General features: G+C 41.4%; 3 protein-coding genes and 1 non-coding gene across 4 annotated transcripts in view; all 4 read left to right on the forward strand.

The window, feature by feature from the left end:
* Positions 1-348: 348 nt before the first annotated feature.
* Positions 349-4620, forward strand: rsl1d1 (ribosomal L1 domain containing 1). Its single transcript, XM_035145276.2, has 9 exons — positions 349-452; positions 716-855; positions 940-1078; positions 1695-1843; positions 2611-2712; positions 3085-3178; positions 3860-3991; positions 4082-4231; positions 4335-4620. Exons 1-9 carry the CDS (start codon positions 414-416, stop codon positions 4473-4475), a joined length of 1086 nt encoding a protein of 361 aa, XP_035001167.1. The 5' UTR covers positions 349-413; the 3' UTR covers positions 4476-4620.
* On the forward strand, positions 2837-2968 carry LOC118101144. Its single transcript, XR_004694511.2, has one exon. It is a non-coding gene; the product is annotated as a small nucleolar RNA SNORA55 (small nucleolar RNA).
* Positions 4621-7527: 2907 nt separating the features above from the next.
* Positions 7528-9262, forward strand: LOC118100333 (transmembrane protein 238-like). The gene has a single exon (XM_035145295.2). It carries the CDS (start codon positions 7529-7531, stop codon positions 7964-7966), a length of 438 nt encoding a protein of 145 aa, XP_035001186.1. The 5' UTR covers position 7528; the 3' UTR covers positions 7967-9262.
* Positions 9263-12835: 3573 nt separating this feature from the next.
* snx29 (sorting nexin 29) overlaps positions 12836-20472 on the forward strand; it is a 140438-nt gene continuing 132801 nt past the window's right edge. Inside the window, exons 1-6 of the mRNA XM_035145252.2 lie at positions 12836-13260; positions 14621-14685; positions 16231-16283; positions 17680-17804; positions 19675-19855; positions 20021-20091. Of these exons, the coding sequence (XP_035001143.1) occupies positions 13254-13260; positions 14621-14685; positions 16231-16283; positions 17680-17804; positions 19675-19855; positions 20021-20091 (502 nt within the window). The 5' untranslated portion in view covers positions 12836-13253. The remainder of the gene's footprint in view (positions 13261-14620; positions 14686-16230; positions 16284-17679; positions 17805-19674; positions 19856-20020; positions 20092-20472) is intronic.

Raw genomic sequence — 20472 nt, forward strand, 5'->3', positions numbered from 1 at the left:
CAAGAAATGGGGGTATTATTTCCCATCATGCACTGTGTTGAATTTGTCTTTATGGATTAAAGTCAACTCCACTGTCACCGTGTCCAAAATATGTGATGACATTTCCACACTCTTCACATCAAGAATACATTTACCTGGAATATAATCTGAGTGAGAGGATAGTGATAAAATAAACTTTCAGGATCGTTGTTGCAAGATTTATATTACTTTTATTTATTTTCTTTAGTTTTCTTCTTTCTGTATGAATATTATAAATGTTTATTATCGTATTTTATAGTCCTAATGTTTACATATCGTTTATCATCAGGAGTGGCTCTACAGCATGTTCACTACAAATAAAGTTTGTTTTGAATTGGGTGACGTTGCGCCTTCGCATTGCGCATGCGCGGCGACTCACACGTGAAGCAAGCAGCATGGCCGACGAACCAGAAGCAGCGTTAGACCGGACTCAGGTAAAAAGTCTTTTTAAGCAGCTTATTTAAACTCCCGATACAGAACATGACGACGAATAAAGGTTTAGATAATTGTGATGAATTACATAGTCACGAGTCGACCGGAGCCGTTTGCTAGTTAGCATTATCCGGCTTGTTTGCTGACTGCTTTAGCCTCAAAGCTAATTCACAGAACGAGGAGCAGGCGGCTGGAGTTTGTTTGTGGGTTTCGTGTCGTGTTTCTTTTTTGTTTCTAACTCTGGGGTTCGTGTGTCTGTGCTCAGGTGAAAAAGGCCGTTCAGGCTCTTCAGGCTTTCCTCCAAACAAAAACCACCAAAGACTCCCTGCTGCTGGACGACACCCAGAACATCAGCCTGCTCTTCACCTTCTGGAAGATCCCCAAGGAGGCGCAGACCATCCGCATGTGAGGCCCACTCTCAGGAACTTCTCTGTGTAGCTGCTGTTGTTGTCACTGGTTTCTGACGTTTCTTTCTCTATTCGCCCTCAGTCCTCTGCCCCATGGTCAGCGCACCGACTCGGAGGAGGTCTGCCTCTTCACCAGAGACGAGCCCAACATGACCTCAGAGCAGACACAGAGGTTTTACAAGCGGCTGTTGGAGGAGAAGGGCATCAAAAACATAACTGAGGTATTCACCTGTCAGAGTCCGACTGTTCAGACCTGGTGTTAACATGCGTCCTGAGTGATCAGAGTCCTGATGGATGTCTTCTGGGACCACTTATAATAGGATCTCCCTTCCCCGCTCTCTATGCAAATAATCACATGTTATCTTTGTTCGTAAAAGTTCAATTGGGGGGGCTGAATGAATCACTGAGGTGCAGATCTACTATATCACCCATTTTGAAAAACAAAAATAGAAATCGAATGTGGTGGCCAGTGTTGATATTGTGGTGATGCCGCTAACAGATCAACGCATGTTCATTGAGAGGCGTAAAAAATACATTTGATTCATTGTGAAGCTGTTGCGGGTCAGAGGACGGCAGCTGAGAAGGTGGTCCTTCTTTCACATGTGGCCCAGGATGCATTTACGCTCACCCTGTAAGAAGACTGTGGCCCCTTGCATCCCAGACCACCTCTGTGTGGATTGAGTGACCAGATCTCAGGACGCATTTTGTTGCGTTCAAATCACTCAGGGTGGATGTTACTACCAGATCTAAAAGCTGTTAATAATTCTTGCAGGCAGAGCATTGGTCCACAATTAAACCTGTTAATGTTGAACACGTGCATCTCTGTATCTTTGGCAGATCATCCCCTACAAGGTCCTGAAGACAGAGTACAAACCGTTTGAAGCTAAGCGCCGTCTGTTAGGAAACTTTGACATGTTTCTGTCTGATGACCGCGTCCGGCGCCTGCTGCCGTCCCACCTCGGAAAACACTTCTACCAGAGGAAAAAGTAAGAGCTCTCCTGTCTTTCACACCTTGGAAATTAATCACATTCATGTTTTCTTTCTAAACAAATGGGAGACTGTGATGCTATTGACATGATGCATTTTCTGCTGTTTGAATTTAGAGTTGACTGCTCCAGTACAGAAAGACTAAGGAGAATATGTCAAACTTTACCTGTCAAGTGATTAAACCTTGAATTGAGGAGAGAATCATAAAATTAGTTGTCTGTCACAAGGTAGTGGACAATGTCCTGATGTAGCTCATTTAGGTCATCAATCAAATTTTATGTATATATCCCTTATTCACAAATTACAATTTGTGTCATAGGGCTTAACAAGGTGCGGCCACCTCTGTCCTTAACCCTCAACAAGAGTCAGGACAAACTACCCCATAAAACCCTATTAACAGGGAAAACGTAGTAACCTCACAGAAAGCCACATGAACATGCATCTACAGATAGGTACATGCACTGAACTCCTGAAAATATTCTGGAGGGGCCGAATGTGAGAACGCAGAAGTGGGTTACTCAGGTGCATGGATAATGTCTGGAAAATTCAGTTTGTATAAAGGCAACTGCCACTATCCACTAGTAGTGAGTTATAGTATAATGATGTTCTGCTAATTGAGTTGTTAATGAATAAAAGGTTATAATCACCCTCCAATTAGATTAATGGACCAATAAAAAGCTGTGCATACTTAGTGTTTTGTATCTCTGGATGAGCTTGTTCTGTAGCATCAGTTCCTACATTGTTCCTCTGTTTGTGTGTCTACCAGGGAGCCACTGTGTGTGAACCTGCAGAGCAAACATCTGGCCAGGGACATCCAGAGTGTCATCCAGGGCACCTACCTGAAGGTGACCAACAAAGGCAGCTGCTGGTGAGTCGTGTGTATGATCAGCTTTATGTGCACGTTTAACCTCAGTGTCGCTTCAACAAGGAAGCAAACCCGAGTCTCTGTTCTGAAGGATGTGTCAGAATGTCGTCCTGCAGTAGAATCCGCAGCACCTCATAGCAAACCCTGTCGATTCTGTGCAGTGTTTGACACGGGTCACGCTGGTGCCAGAGAGACGCAACGTATAACCAGATGGTCTTCTTCTTCCTGTGGAGCCCGTCTCTACAGCTTTGATACACAATATTTCATCTGGAGCTTACGTCAGATAGGAAAATAGCTGCATCCTATTGCAAGTGCTATTCCCACTGTCACTTTTAAAATGTCCCTGTTTAACCCTGTTGTTGTCCTGGGTTGCAGTATGGTTCGCATTGCTCACTCCAGCATGACGGCAGATGAGGTGACAGAAAACATCGTGGCTGCTGTCCAAACAGTGGTGGCCAAAATCCGTATGGTGAGTCTGTTCAGCCAGAGAGCTGTCCTTTGTTTCCATCAGGGTCGGTCAAGCCAGTTGGACGTAAAGGACTGAGTAGGGGTCTCTGCAAGGTCTTAAATATGTTAAATATTACGCACTTCAATATGTTGAGGTATGTCTTGATTGATTGTTTCCATGTGTTGTAGTTCTCTCTGAACACATTCTATCATGTCAATACAGATTCTTTAAAAATAGACCAACATGGAAATGATATCTGATCGGTTTGGCTGTGGGAAAGTGAAGTGCCTAAAATCTGTATTTTCTCAAATGACCAGTAGAGGCTTTGTTTGTTTGAAAAATGTCTATGAGAAAATGAACCTACTTCTACATCAGTAAACATTTTCATAAGGAGTGTATGATCTCAATCAGGAGTTTCAAGTCTTATACAACACAGCATGATGTTCATTTTGTAAATTATGGTCCCATTTGGAGTCAAATGGACAAGAAAGTATGTTAAGCATTGAGGTGTGGATACCATGTAGGTGCAGGGTACCTGAGCTCTCAGTCAGGCTCCACCCCCAAATATGGTTACTTCTGGTTTCAAAGATTGCGCTGGACAAAATGCGGAAGTCCTTCAAATAGGCAGCTCATTAACCAATGTGTGACATGTCGCAGCGGGTTACCACTTTGTTTTGACTCATTCTTTTATTGCTTTTGCAGAAAGGACCAATGATGAAGATCATCCATTTGAAAAGTCAATCGTCAGTGGCGCTGCCCATCTTTACCTCTGACCTCAAACACACCAGCGTGCTGCAGCAGGCAGAGAAAGATGCTGAGACTCCGAAGAAAACGGTGAGAACAAGTTTATCCTCAAATCCTCGTCTCGTGCCACAGCTGAAACGAGAGAGAAATAACCAGCGTGTGTGTGTTTGTGAATGTCAGAGAGGAGCACCGGCTAAAAAGCAGGCAAAGAGAAAACAGAAAGGCGGCACAAAGCAGACAGATGCGACCACAGAGGGGACCAAGGAGGGGGAGGAAGAAATCCCACAGCTGGTTCCCATGGAAACACCAACCAAGAAGCCTAAACTGGAGGTCAGTACTGTTCAGGTGCTGGATTTTAAAAAACATTAACTTTTGAATGTTATAACTGAAGAAGCACCTGCTCGTTTCGTCTGATTTATTTTTTTTTTTGTAGAAGCCGCTGAAAAAGAAGCCGCTGGGGAAAACTCACAGACCTGCTGCTATGAAGAAAGCAAGAAAAGCGCAGGGCAGACAGAGGAAGACGGGCGGCAAGACCGAGTTCAAAGGGAAAAGAAAAGGGCTTAGAGTGAAATGAGTCCATCAGAGCATGTTTTTGTACATTACCCTCACAACACGGACATTTGACAGTTATACAGGAGCTGATAATTCAGAGAATGGTCTTTATATTCTAAGTCTTTTTGTGCTCGACTGAACCGCATTATAAAGTTTGGTATCTGAAATGGTCTTTGGCTGTGTTTTTGTAACATTGGGTCATGGCATGGTGCAGATGGAGAAAACAGTGAGCCAATCATACACACTAGAGGCGTTAACAGGGACAACATCAGAGTCGACGCTGCTGCTTTTCACAGCATCTACTGCAAAGGTGGTCACATTATGTAGAAGTCTATATGTCTTAATTGCATTATGGGGTCTGAAAGGAGTTTTAACAGTATTTTGTGACATCGACATACAACACTTACCAACCGCTTGACAACACAAGCCCTGACAACGTGTAAACAAGATGGGAAAATGAGGAGTTAAAGCTTTTGCAAAATTAGAAAATGCTCAAAAAACAGTAAATAGATTAGACAACAGCAACAGTACATTAAACTATTTCAAGTTGGGGTTTTAAAATTCTGGCAGGGGTCGGATATATGATATATTTGGCCAAAGAATCTGTATAAACTGATGTTTTATACGGTGTTTGGTTGCAGTGCTTCTTTGTGAACGACAGATTAAGAAGTCTTCATTCTCGTGGCATAGTTCCACCAAAAGAGATAAAACTGATTCACACAGTTCAAACTTGAAAACAACACTTCAGCATTTTATAGATACTATGAGATGAGGACTCACTGGCTGCTGATTTAAAACATTTAACTGTCATGTCGCTGTAATAATGGAGTAATGGGCTTTATTTACATCTTGTTTTTCTGGTCTTAGCAACGACTTAAAGTGCTTTACACTACCAGTCATATTCACTTGCATTCATACAGCGCCACTATATGCTGGAAGAGCCAGGGGGATCGAACCACCGACATTCAAATTAGTGAACGACCCGCTGGATCTGAGCCATGGTCAAGCCTCTCACATTTTATGGTTTTGTGTCCCTCTTTTTGCTTTTTCATTTAGAGCTGCAGCTGCTGGTCCATTGTCTATAAATTACTATTTTCACAATGCAGTGATTGCTGCAGGCATTTTCTTTCAACTCTGAAATATTCTGTTTCTATCTATTTAAATGCAGACCGAAGGTTTTTGAACTGATCATCTAGGACACTAATGAGCCATTTTAAAACATATTTTGGATGTTTCATAACCCAAACAATGAATTCATTGAAAAAATAACTGATTAATTGATATCTTAAATAATTAGTAGTTGTAGCCCTAATATGATTATGAATTAAATATTTATATTATACACAGAAATTAGTGTATTGTAATGAGCTTCTTTTTCACCATTTGATACTTATTTCTGGTTAAAGTGGTTAATTAGTTAATTAAAACAATGACATGATTGTTTTGTGGTTCTATTTCATCATGAGATCACAGCATTATTTTGGCCTTCATCCTGTATGTTTGTTGTGCAACTTGAACTGTTGGTACATCTTCTGTGTGCTGTGTCATGCACGAGCCTGGAGAAGTGTTTGCTCACGGTAGAGCTGTGCATGTATGTCTGCTGCTGTATCAGGTGACATGTCTATTGTTGATGGGACTGTGCAGCTGCTGCCTGCTTCTTGTATGCAATAATTCTATGTGGACATAATTACATCCTGAAGATGACACACCTAAATGCTCTCTGTGCTGAAAACTGCAACTGATTTATATGTTTTCCTATATTTGACCAATAGAGTACGAGGTGTAATGTAACAAGGTGACGGGCCAATCAGTGGTGATGACATTGTCAACATGGGGGCTGGGTCTGTCTATTCATCCTCTGCTGGGTGGGTGTGGTGGACCATCTGGGATTACAGCGTGTTCAGGGGAGAACAAGAGACGCATCATGCAGACACGTTGGTCGTACAGGTGATCGAGCTCCTGATCAGGACTGATCAAACAAGACGGCTCGAGACAGAAGTAAAGAGGAAAGTTATGGACGTTGAGTGGCTGGTATTTTTATTATTCATGTGTTAAAGACGGGGGGGGACTTTAGAAAACAACCATGGAATTAACTGGAGAAACTTCATATCCAGATGGGGGTCAAAGCCTCTGTCCAGGTCCGGACCCTCACTCCGGCTCCGCTCAGGCTCCGGGGTGGTCCTACCTCCACAAGCCCATCATAGTGATGGTGATGGGATCTCTGATGTCTGCTGCAGGCGGACTCCTCTTCCTGCTCCAGTCGACGGGGGTGACTGAAGGCCCCCGCTCCGTGGCCTCGGCCTGCGTGACCATCGGGCTGATGTTTGTAGTGATGGGCCTGGTGTGGATCCCCGTATTGAAGGAGAAGCAGAGGCGGAAAGGGTTCAGCCTGGGGGCTTGAACCGGACCAGAAGATGGGACTGACCTCACGATATGAAGTAATAAAGAAAGTTGAGGGAGCTGTGGATGTTAAGTGGCTGATATTTCTATTGTTCAGGTGTTCAAGATTCTAAGACAGGAGGGGGAACAACGCAACAGTGGATTTGGCTGGAGAGACTTTATTTCCAGATTTGGGTCAAAGCCTATTTCCAGACCCTCACCCAGGCTCCGCTCTGGCCCCAGGATGGTGCTATACCTCCACAGGCTCATCATAGTGATGGTGATGGAATCTCTGATGTCTGCTGCAGTTGTGACTGAGGCCTCCCTCTCTGTGGCCTCGGCCTGCGTGACCTTCGGGCTGATGTTTGGCGTGATGGGCCTGGTGTGGATCCCTGGAGAAGAAGCTGAGGCGGAAATGGTTCAAGCCCCCAGGATGAACCTTTCAGAAGATGGTAATGACCCCTTGATGTGAAAGTTGTAACACTGTTATTGTCACCGATGACGCAACCTAGAAACGTCCAATGAAGTCGCAGAGCTGGTGCTGATAACCGCTTGTGTACATTGTACTTTGACCAGTGTGGCTGCAGGTCGTTTCATGTGTTTCTGTCAGTCGGGCAGGATCACACACACCTCACTGTCCTGCACCTGCGGCTTCAGACATCTGGATTCTGGTTTCGGAGGACCTCCACTGCCACCATGTCAACATCTGTGCAGGTCGAGCCCGTCACGGAGACGAGCTACGAAGGAGTCGGCCGCTGCAAGTGCTCCTTCTGGTTCGCCGTTGCCCACGACATACTCGGCGTGTTCATCATGATGGTGGGGGTGTTCGGAGGGCTGGTGGTCCACGACCTGTTCATCTACGCTGGGGCCATCATCATCTTCCTCAGCCTGATCTGGTGGGTGTTCTGGTACTCTGGCAACATCGACGTGCCGCCCGAGGAGCTGGAGGACGACGTGGGCCTGATCAAGCTGAGGAACCGGGGCCTCAGCCGGGTGGTGAGGCGTGTGTCCAGCCGCCTCAGGAACTCTCTCAGGAAGAGCGGCAGGAACCCAGACGTGGGGCTCTCCGCTATTTTCGACATCAGCATCACCTCAACACCTAAAGAACTCCAGATAGAGACACTGTCCATATGAGCTCATCCGTCGCGGCCGCAGAGACAATGAACTTGGATCTTTATGTGCGTTTCATTCGCTCGTCTGTTTATTCTGCTGAAAGTGTTTCTGTGTTTGCTCCAGTAATGATTATACAGCACTGCAGTCTTGTCTAGATAAGATCCACATGTTCTTATCGCGCTGATAAGAGGAAAACTTTGCACACTTTGTAACTCTGATTCAGACGCCACAGCTTTCTAATCGGTTACTAATGTTGTTATTAGTCGGGTTTGGTTGATCACAGACTTTGACGAGGTTCTGCTTATTTATTTTTAGGTATGCATGTAAATTAAAATGTCATCATCTCTATTGTATCAACTGTCAAACAGATAAAATACAGCTACAGTTTTAAAAAAACATCAGCTTTCATTTAACTTCACTGAAAAGTTCCAGGAGGTTTCAAGAGTTTTATAGTGATGATGTACTTTTTTGTGATCATTATTTTCTTTTCATTTAAAAAAAAAAAAAAAAGAGTTATTTATTTTTATTGTTATTTAATCCTCTTAAGTAATATTGAAAATGCTTGTTTAAGAGTAAGAAAGGTGGTTGTTTAACAGTAACACCTTCCTTTAAGAAATACTTGAGGTGCCAGTAAAAAGCTGATTATGGGGCTGAGATGAAGCATTTACAACCTCACCCAGTTATAACATAGAAAACAGTGTGTGCTTTAGATCAATACATTTTGTAGACAAAGAGGAGGTGACCTCTTATTGATCCTCTAATAAAAGTGCATCAGCTGTAGTAGACCTGATGGACTGTAAAAGTAGCCTGAGTTGATGTTAAGCATCGGAATGAGGCCTCAGATACAGAGGTGCTGATATTAAAGAGTAGCACATAGTATTTCTAATAACAAGGGTTGGGCAATCTAAAGCAAATCCTCTGTCTTCTCCTTTTATATTATGATGTAAATTATACAGATGGGAGCTCTGGATTTTAGCCAATCCAGTGAATGGATGAACTAAAAGTACTTTATTATTTTAATGCTTGGATCCTGTACATTCACTGTTGCAATAAAGTGGTTCTGCTCTATGATTTATAACTGAGTGATGTTGGCCAGGGAAAATAAATTTTATAATTAAATAAAAGAAATAAAAGCTGTAAACAAAGGGGAAAGCCTTAATCTATTTCTTAGTCTTTTTCCTGTTAGATTGTTTGTCAAACCACAGTCTTTTAGTCAAATGGAAATGCAAAAATGTAAAATTCTAAAGTAACAGGCAAGTTTACAGATCAATGATGTGAAACAAAGTGAAGTTTTAATAAATGAAACATGGAAACTAATAGTACTACTACTACTACTACTACTACTACTACTACTACTACAACTACTACTACTACTACTAATAATAATTAAATCTTTATTTATTCTTCAGATTACACACAAATACTTAATGAAGTCTGACAGAGCTGCATAATTTGTGGATTTCAACAGATCCACTCGTAAGTGTGTTGACAGCGTTGTGTTTTAGCAGCTCGATAAATTGAGGAAAAGCTCCTGACTTTGTGAAACAAGCTGCAGCTGGTTTACACAGGTGAGAGGAATACGTTAGAAGAATGTAAATACTCTTCGGACCAGAGCTGTTTCTCCTGACTTCTGAACCGGCTCTGATTTCAAAGGCATACCAAAGACATCATGAGGTCGCATCCTCCTCCATCACCATTATTCAATTTTGGTGTTATAGTAAAGTCCTAAATCACAACACATAAAGTAAGTTATGTTATGTTACGGAACTAATATAGATGTTTGTGTTGTAAACAAAGTAAACAAAACAGTGTAGAACCCCCCAAAAAAGACAACATGAAATTATTTAGGAACTTTTTTTTTTAAAAAATACATCCCTGGCCTGACCCCACTGAAGGAACTGTAGATGAGGATCAGGGGCCTCACGGCTCCGTACCTTCACATCGATGCCGTTCTCAAAGCGGCTGTCGGGCTCAGACTTCCATCAGCCAGTGACTGAACTGTGGAGAATCAGGTGACTCCGAGCTCTCCTTTGCCGCCTTCCTCTTCCCACCAGATGAGGCTGTTTCACCTTTGTCTGCTTTCTCTGTGTTGTCGAGGCAGTAATATTCACCAAATGCAAAATAACTTATCAGACTGGAACTTTTCCTTGCTCGGTTTCATTCCCTCTCATGTACCTCATGTTATAGAACGACAATCAATCTTGTGGCTTCATTTGCTTACCTGACTTTGCCGCTCTTTTAGCCACTCTGGCCTTTTTCTTTGGTGGCATCTCTCAAAGGCTGTAAAGAGATATGTGTTCATGTTTTCAGATGCATCATCGTTCAGTAGGTTTGGGTGATATGATGATTTCTAAGATTGTCAACCATAAGAGATGTTTTTCCCACATTATTAAAACCATGGAAACTCACACTTCCAGCCTGCGTGTGCTGAGCCAACAATCAATTCTGTGTTTGACATATTCTCATGGACTTATAATACGCTGCTATTGCTACATACTTAAAATATTTTGTATTTTGTATTTTGTAAAATAAATACTTCTTTCTTTCCTTTATTCATCGTTTTATATACTGTAATTGTATCACATGACTCAACTCGACAACTTGCAGGGTGGGAGGCGATTGGCTTTAAAGGAGAGAATTGTGTAGAGAACAGGAAGAGCTGTGTAACAGTTGTCATACAATTAAAATAATGACAACTGCCAATGTTTTTAATAATAACAGCATCAATAAGTAATAATCATAATGAAAATCTGGAAGATTTCACAGCATCTTTTATAACAATAATAATAACTTTATTTGTATCGCACTTATCTATACAAGGTTACAAAGTGCTTCACACAAAAGTCCATGGCAAAATTGAAGGATCGATTCTAACAATGTAAATTTTAACTTTTTCGCTTTTTACTAATGATACAAAGATTTGGTGCAACCATTTTGAAACAAATGGATAAATGGAGCTACAATCACCACGATGGAATGACAAGAGGTAATAGAATCAAACTGCTCATCTTTCTGGATGGACTTCAATCTGACAAACAACTGGAAACAGCTGCAGGTGTCAGGAGAGAAATCTGTGGCAGTGGTTTCAGGAGAATCTGTGTGTGTGTCATGTTTTCACACACCACTAGGCAATGCATTACACATATTATTATTCCTCGTTTATATTTTGATTATTATCTGTGCCTAGTGGTGCATCACACATATTATTATTCTGCAAGATTATTATTGTGTGCATTATATTGCACACACCACTAGGCAATTACATATTATTATTTGTCCCGCTACCTGTAAGAAAGTATACTATTTAAAAATATTTTCATTTTTGTGTATATGGCGTGACTGTAGGAAAAGTCATCAAATGTCAGGCAAAAAAAAAGGACTAAAAAGGATTATTTTACACACACAGAAAAATGCAACTTCAACTGTTTTAAAGAGTTTTAAACATATAATTTAAATAGTATTTAATAACATTATTCATAAAATATTATTATTATTTTAAATGTAAATCAAATGTAGTCATGAAAATATCTTCATGAGTTAGAGTAAAACGAAAAGTATTTACTAAAATAAATGATTGTGAAAACTTCCTTCATCAGTTGGTGTTTTCATCACCATAGCAACCAGATGCTAAGATTTGACTTTGAAGCTGATTTTGATTGACAGAGTAATTCCATCATAATTCCCTGGGGCTGGGACAACAGGACCAATCTGATTGGACACCTTCCACAGGAGACCTCTGATTGGCTGTTGTCTTTTTGACTCTGCCTTTAATGCTGGTAAAGTTGAAGAAAGTTTCTTATTGCACTCGGACCTTGTGTGAGGTAAGTCATGTCTCACTCTCTTGAACTCTGTATTTATCCATCATGCTAACCTCTACAATTCAGGCTCATAATTCAAGTTTGAAATGATGCTACTGTAAAATATGAAGCTGCTGCTGTTACCTGCTGCTGTTAAATGTTGATAATGTGCTGGTTTCTGTGCTGGTTGTTTATTAAATGTATTTATTCAAATGGGATAAACCCCTTGAGTTGCACCAACTGGTTTTCAAGAGGGTGGTTGCTTTCATAACAAATGTGGGAACATTGTTGACGGCTCGTCTTGTGTTTTCTGATATTACAGTGAAAGGAATCAGTTTATGGAACAATCTCAACAAAGACACTGACAAATCTAAAACGAACATATCTAAAAAAACAATTAAAGCCAGTATGTCGAGGAAATACAATGAAATGCTTTGGTTAAGTTTTGTTCTGTGTTGTTTTTGTTTCAGGTAAATCATTTTGCGAGCTTCTCTGAATGGTATAAAATGAATTGTAACTTAGGACCTAATAGAGGGACCTGAGGGGCTGTGTTGGCCTGCAGCTATTTAAATGTTTTATTATTTGCTTTGTTAATTAATGGCTTATGAAAGAGGGGCAGATTATATAAGACTATTCTTCTTTCTGCTTCAGCATATGTGTATGTTTATACATAGTAAATAAATAATGGGAAAATATTTGATTTATAAAATATGTAAAATTATTATTAATTCTCTCTCTCTGTCCTCTCCAAATAAAACAATAATAATAATAATAATAAAAATATATTTAAAAATCCAAATTATTATGAATTCTTGTTGCATTATTGTATATATTTTTTGTAAATAATATTTTTTCTAATTTTATTTAAATATTACTGAATTAATCGTGTTATTACTGCTGTAATTGTTTATTCCTTTTTCTTTATTACTACTAAAAGAAATTTTGCAACAATTTTCCCCTCGCTTGTTTTGTATAACAGTTTGACAATAAACATCTTCACTCATTAAATAAATCTGTAGTCCCGAACCTCTATTACAGAAGAAGACTACAACTCCCGTCATGCCGCAGGTGTCATATGACATCATGTGTTTGGTCATGTGACCCTGACACAGCTCAGTGTCCGCTTCTCTGTGTTCCTCGGTGTTTCAGGCTCTAACCTGCGACCAGCTGGTGTGTGTGTGTGTTTCCGCAGCTCCTCACCTCACACACACCCACTGCCGGATCTCAACCATCAGCCTGTGTCACAGCCATGAAGTTCACCGGCTCTCTGCTCTGTCTCCGGCTCCTTCATCCCGCACCGTGACACACTCTTCCTCACCCGGCAGGCCTCTGCGCTCACCGAGGGAGATCCGGTCCCACGCGCCGCGCCAGGGTGGGTGCAGCTCGGCCACGGCGGCAGCATGGGCCCGGTCCGCGGCCGAGCCTGAGCTCCGAGCGACGTGAAGCGACTGAGGGATGAACCACACGAGCTGTCTCCTGCATGTCACCGGCACCACAGTCTGTCCGCCACGATGAACGGTGAGATCTCACTGCCATTCACACAGACACGACATGTGGACTCGTGCACGGCAGAGGAGCTTCAGTCATGCATGATGACATGAGGGATTTCCTGCTGACTTGTTCAGAATCGGCTCCACAATGTCGCCGCACACTGTTTACACCCTGCAGACTGTATTTCCGGTGTTTTACGACCTTTCATATTCATCCATATTTCATCTTTTTGCTCCAGAGAAAATACAAATCCTCTCAGCATCACTCAAACACACTTTCTCTGGTTCTAACCGTTTAAATCTCTGTATGACAGAGCCGGATAACCTTTATTCTATCGAGGGCCATTTTTACTTTCACAACATCCTTCGAGGGCCGTGCTAAATTATTGTTTATCATTAACACATAAATCACACCAGGGCTCCAGACTAACTTTTTACATTGGTTGCACTGGTGCACCGAACTTTTTGACATAAAGTTTATGTCGACATATCTGCATCATCACTCATCCTCATACTGTTCAGATCCTCTGTGAGAAGCTGTGTCACACCTCACTGGTTCACATTGAACTGGCATTTATAACAATTTATAACAATATATATATAACAGCATAGATGTGAATCAAAGAAATGCTGTAGTAATAAACATTAAAGCACCACATTACGTAATTCTAGATGCCAATTACTCTTTTTGATCCATCAACCATTTGTTGGGAAAAATCACTGATTCTCTGGAGACGACTTAAAATGTTTAGTTTTTACCCCAAACTCAAAGATATTTAATTTACAACAAGGGAGCACATACCTCCATTAACATATATCGGTCACTTTATCAATATATTGAATATAGATCTATTGAGATCATATACCTAGGGCTGGATGGTATGGCCAAAATTAATATACAGTCGATAAAATTCACATTATTATTTGTGTTCTGTTCAGTTTAAAGACAGTTTCAACTGAACAGAACACTTGATAAACAAAACATTTTATAAATCTGAGGTGGATCAGTTTTACCTCCCAAATTCTCACTGTGCACAAGCAACATATCAATATATTGGACTTTTGTTACATTTCTGCTGAAAACTATATTGCAAACTGTGTTTTACCACAAGAGAAATAATTACTTTCCTCTCCTTGTGAACTTTGCAGAATCGATACAAATCAAGTGTGCACGTCAGTCATTTTCTTTATCTGTCGTTAAACCCCATTTGTGTGTGTGTGTGTGTGTGTGTGTGTGTGTGTGTGTGTGTGTGTGTGTGTGTGTGTGTGTGTGTGTGTGTGTGTGTGTGTGTGTGTGTGTGTGTGTGTGTGTGTGTGTGTGTGTGTGTGTGTGTGTGTGTGTGTGTGTGTGTGTGTGTGTGTGTGTGTGTGTGTCCTCGCTGCTGCAGGCCCTCAGCAGAGTGATACCAAGAGACAACACCTCCTGGAGAGGCTGCTGGATGCTGTCAAACAGGCGAGTTTCTCTGTCTGAGTCACTTAAAAGTCACGTATGGCCACATGTAGTGCTGCAGCTTGAAAGGGAGAAGGAAGCGTGTATAGATTTAGTCAAATCTCTCACTTTTTGACTTCAGTCAATGTTATTGTTTAGAAGGGAACATACAGAGAAAGCAACACTTCCACTTCCACAAACCTATGTCTGCATGATTTAGAAATAGTTCCACATTTATTGCATGAAGTATTAGTATAGTGACATATTTCTTTGGAATGTGGAAATGGATGATAGCTTAAAACCTTTACTTCCCTTATCTACCGCAGAGTAAACAATAAAATGAAGTAAAGCTGATCCAGACGTGCAACTTTGCAAAGTTCATCTTCTTTTGAATAAATGTTGGGCAGATGTATTCGGCAAAATAAATGGTTGAATTCAAGTGTTATTATTGGAGTGTGGAAAGAAACACAGCACTGATAGATGTTTCTGATGTGTTGGCCTTTCCTCATACATAGAGAGAAAGAGAAAGTAAAAGTGCATGTATCAGGTCTCGTCTGGATCTGGTTCAAACAGTGACTGAGGTCAGAGCTGCAGATTAGACATAAAGAGTAAAAAGAAAACCCCTAATTTTCTGCCAACCTGTATCATGTATTAGGCGTGGGACATTTATTCAGGTGATGATGCTTCTGCTGCTCAGTTTTTACAGGAGGCCTGTGAGGTCGCTTTTGTAAAGTGTAAGAAAAAAATCTTACACTGGTATTTAAAAAAAAACAAAAAACGAGATCAGATATGCATAAATAATTGATAAATCAGTGACATAACTGTAAAGCCGTTTTCAGACATGAACTTCCTGTTTGCCTTTCACATATAGAGAAAGCAGCAGGGCGATTTTCTATGTCAGACGTGTTCACAACAACAGGAGAATGTCTGGAGATATTCAGACGAGGGGTGGCGTCTGGGTGGAGCGTGCAGGAGACAGGACATGGTGTCCTCTATCTCTGTGGCTCCTCTTTATCACCCTGAGATACTTATGCTCTTGAGTTTTTTTTTAGGTTTTGCTTCCGCTGCGTGTTAGAAACGTCATCAACATGGCCGCTCGCTCGCGGTCAATATCGCAGACATTTTCCTGCTGTTTTTCTCTTATATATGTTACAGCCGCTCCGGGAAATTTCCAGAAAGTGTGCGGAATTCAGTGCATGTCTGAAAGCAGCTTATAAAGACACAGATGTACAGTATATCAAGCAGATTAAGCTAAAAAAAAAATCACACATACACACAACAATTAGTAAAATGAGTAGTAAAACAAGGACACAGCATAACCACGACTCTAGATGACGACATGTTTGACTGTCTAATAAATATTGTTTTATGGAATTGGAGAAGGAATCCTTTAATCTGTTCTCTGCAGTTCTGGTCGTAATCAGGACAGAACAACATACAGTGTTTGTTTTGTGGCTACTTCCGACCCCTGAAATATTAGACGTGTGTTCATTGTGTTCTGGGTTTGGACGCTGAAGAATGAGATGTTTCTTGGGCAGCGTCTAATATCCCCCCCTTTTCTCTTCACAGTGCCAAATTCGCTTTGGAGGAAAGAAAGAGATCGCCACCGACTCAGACAGCAGGTGAGAGAAGCTGCCTGTTTCTGGGAAGTTCAGTGGGTTGAATCTGAATCTCCTCAGCAAACACAAGGGGCTGTTTGGTTCACGTGTGCAGCTCCAGGTCACGTGACGCTGTGGTGTTCCAGTACGTGTTTGACTTGCTGTAGCTGCAGCCTCTTCTGTGCACTGATCTGGAAAATGTGCCCAGCTTGAGGATCCACTGTCTTAACAAAACAAAACAGAAAATGGAGAAAAATTATGTTGATACAGTATATTTTATTACATTCAAGCAACAAGACAGTTTTTTAAAAAGATATATGTAACAAAATGTCTAAAAACTATTAGACCCATGTTAAATATTTTGTTGACTTTTGTAAAATATCAAAAATGTTTCCAACAATGTTCATACTCCAAGAAATTCTCAAGTTTATTCAAGGTAATGGGAGGTATCATTTTGCTCGTCTTTAAATTGTGTCATTCCCACTTTAGCCGTGGCTTTGTCCGTCTCTTGTTTGTGTTGGTGTCTCGTAATAGATCCCAATTGTTCACTGCCGTTTGCTGCGTAACGTGAATACAATTGACCTTGACCTTATCTGTGAACATTTATTGTGCCTGAGTCACGCAAGGTAGATTTTCATCTGCAAATATTAGTGACCGCAACTCCCATGATCCCACACTGCTTCCTGTTATCATCAAACTAGTTGTTTTGCTGTCGTGTTGATTGAGAGACCCCTAGTGGCCGAAGTTACATTTTGTAGGTTTATTTTATTAAATGCAAGACGAGTAAAATAAGACTATAGTGATACATCATCATCACCATCAAAATTTCATATTTGATGCTTCTCAGAACTCACAGTAGTTTGTAACTTTGATAATTACCATTCAAAATTTACACATTTATGTGTTGTAGCCAGCAAATGTTGATAATAGATCTCTTTGTGGCATTTTAAATGATTTAACGGTGCAGAATAGAAACGTATGAAAATAATGTCGATAGTTTTTAACTCCGTGGTTGTTGACATCCTCTTGATTTTTTCTGAAAATACACCCTCTACCCACTAGGCGATTTGTAAAGGCCAAAATGACCGAAATCAATTCCCCTTAAACAACCTGCCATCCCCTCTCAGCGACTCCCTATGAGAGAGAGGGCTACATGTGCAGATAGAGAATTTGTGTGTGTGCAGGTGAACATCCTGTCGTTAGTGCTGCTAACTAAATCACAGCAACCGCAGTTTATTTTTAAACATTTATTTAAAAAGACCATCAGGAACATCCGCCCTGCCGATTGTACGACTACTGGAGCTTTAGATGGCATCTAAAAACACAAGCAGTGGACACACTCCTTCCTACCACTGTACCTGTAAGTGTTAAAGGTGACCACTGAATATCAAATGCTCTCCTCTCCTCTTTTTCTCTGCAGAGTGATCTGTCTGTGCGCACAGTTTGAAGCGGTGCTGCAGCACGGCCTGAGGAAGAGCAGAGGTCTGGCCCTCACCGCCGCCGCACTCAAGCAGGCCGCGGGCTTCAGCAGCAAGGCCGAAGCAGGTACGATCCTCCACGGGGGCCGTGTGCTTCGCTGCAGGAGGAGTCACAGTTTGTTAAACTCGGTTTCTCAAGTCGAAAATCAGGGCAGAAACTTAACATCGGCCTCCAGCCTTTGTCGTGAGGGGAGAAAGGGAGACCAGAGAAAGCTGTAACCTTGCCAGAGGGCAGCTTGTCATGAAGGGTTTGAGGACGCAGATGAATCAGTGCGAAGCTCCGAGCTGCAGGATAATCACCACCTTGCTGTGAGACCAGATGATTAGACTACAGAGAGGACGTACAATTTAAAGAGTCACACGCTGGTTGATCTCTGCGCTCCTGTCAAACCTCTGTCTCTCTCTGCAGTGGTCAGTAACACAGTCCTAGAAAATCACAAGATTTGCAGAATGTTGCCAGTTTCTCATCATAAATGAATGCCCCTTATTCAAGCCTTATTCACACCTACAAATAGTTTATTTGTTATTGCAGTCAAGATCCCAAACTGCAGATAGCATCATGTGGAACTACAGGGGAATGAAAAATTAGCAGGTACCCAAAAAAGAAATCTGGTAAATTTCTAGTTTGTGTAAAGGTGCTGCCCTAAAGTAAAATAACCTGGGTTGTTTCTTTGTAGTCTAATTGAAGAAGGATAATTTGTAATAAAAAGTCTTGCAACCTGAAACAGCATTAACAAAACATAATACTTTTACAAAGTAAAAAATCATCTAACCTATTTTTTTATTTGAGAGATTCTCCTCCTTTATCCCTTTTATGCTCCCTGAGGTATTGAGGTCCCACTAATACACGGGCTTCACTAGTCACGGGTCAGTCTCAGCTGTCAATAGTTTTTATAGCATCAAATAACTAATGAAATCAGTGTGATAAGAATGAGCTAAAATGAAAGAAACCATCTTTGAGAAAAATGAATTTGATGTATTTTATTTTTAGTCTGCTAATGCGCAGTTGGGCTTCATGACCTTTACTGCAGCCAGCCACCAGAGGGCGATCGAGACATTTGGCTTCACTTTTGAGCGTACCCTCATGTCGTCCATTTTCACATACAGAGAGTCATTAGTTTCACATTTTGCTAAATTGTTTCTACTTTGCCGTACTGAAGAACCCCGTGGTTATTAAATCCACGTTTGCAGCAGAAATGCATGACTTCTGCAACGGCCGCCACCCCATAACCATTAGCATATCTGACATCCCCTGTATTTCACAGTCAATTACAAGAAAGGATTGTGGCTGAACTCGTGGATTTGCATCTCATTAATGAAGCCGAGTCCTTAAAGCCAGAAATAGCAGGCGTCATTTGAACACACTGGTCTGAGGTCACACGCTCATTATATGCAGAAAAGAAGCATAACTCTCATTCCTATTAATTACTGCACCCCTCCTTAGAAAACTTTATATGGAAACACCCTCAGAGGTTATTTTATCTTTTGCTCTCTTTGTTATAGAAAATAATAAAACGGTGTTAGTCGTGAGGTCAGTGTGAAATATGGGGAGGTGACAGGTGGGAAGTGAGGATGGAGCTGCGTGCCAGAAACTGTGGGTATTTTTTAATGAGAGAGCGAAGATGTGTCGACTCTCAGGACTCCAGAAGTGTTTGACCCAAGAACGGTTATTTTTCACAAATGAGGAAGAACTAATTCTCCCCTTCTTTTCTCACCTTGCTTCACCTTTGCATCCTCTGTCCTTCTTTTCCTTTCACCTCTCTAACTCTTCATCATCTTTATCAACCTTACTGCCTCTTCTTCTTCTCCTCCCTGCAACCTTTTCTCCCTCATTTCCTCCTCTCAATGCCCCATCACGCCACCTTTCACCTCCCATTGCCTCGTCTCCTTTTTCACCCTCTCCTTGTGTCTTTTTTTTGCTTTTCATCCACCACCAGAGTTGACTTTCTGGTTTTACGTGAAGGAGCACCTGAACCGCCATGAGCTCCAGCGGTTCTACTCGCTGCGTCACATTTCCTCCGAGCTGGGTCGGGGTCGTGCGTGGCTGCGCTGCGCCCTCAACGAGCACTCGCTGGAGCGCTACCTGCACACACTGCTGGCTGACCGCCCACGTCTGGGGTTAGTACTGTTGTTCTGTGTGAATTTATATTTTTATATTTAGAGAAAATGTTTTAGGATTGCAAACTTGCATATCAATATTCATTATATCACATTTGTGCTGTTTACGACTGGTATGCAGGGATTTCCTCTTTTTGTGTTGATTACCTGTCACCTCTCTTCCAGAACTTACTATGAAGATGGGGCTTTTATTCTTGATGAAGAGAGAGCAAGTATGCTCCCCACCATGGCTGCAGGTCAGTTTGTGTCATTAGCATAGACTGTATATAAAGATGGACGACACTGACCCACTTCCTCCCACTATATAGAAATGAAGCCAAAATTTCCCGATTCCGAACGCTGCCATCTTACTCAATTGGACCCACAGTCTTATACATATTAATATAATAATTATCTTTAACAGGCTAATGTTACAGGTTATGCAAATACAGTATTGTTTAGCTTTTTAAGTAACATTTTACATGCTAATGTTCAGCATGTTATCACACTGTGTATGTTAGCATGTTGCAAACTAGAACAACACTCAGAGCGCATATCCAGTATGCATTTATAAAAAAATGGCCAATGCCGCAAAGTGAAAAATAAAAATCCTGGATCCGCCTCTTTTCCCAGGTCCA

The sequence above is a fragment of the Hippoglossus stenolepis genome, chromosome 21, assembly GCF_022539355.2.
Source record: "Hippoglossus stenolepis isolate QCI-W04-F060 chromosome 21, HSTE1.2, whole genome shotgun sequence".
In the NCBI taxonomy this organism is placed as follows: domain Eukaryota; kingdom Metazoa; phylum Chordata; class Actinopteri; order Pleuronectiformes; family Pleuronectidae; genus Hippoglossus; species Hippoglossus stenolepis.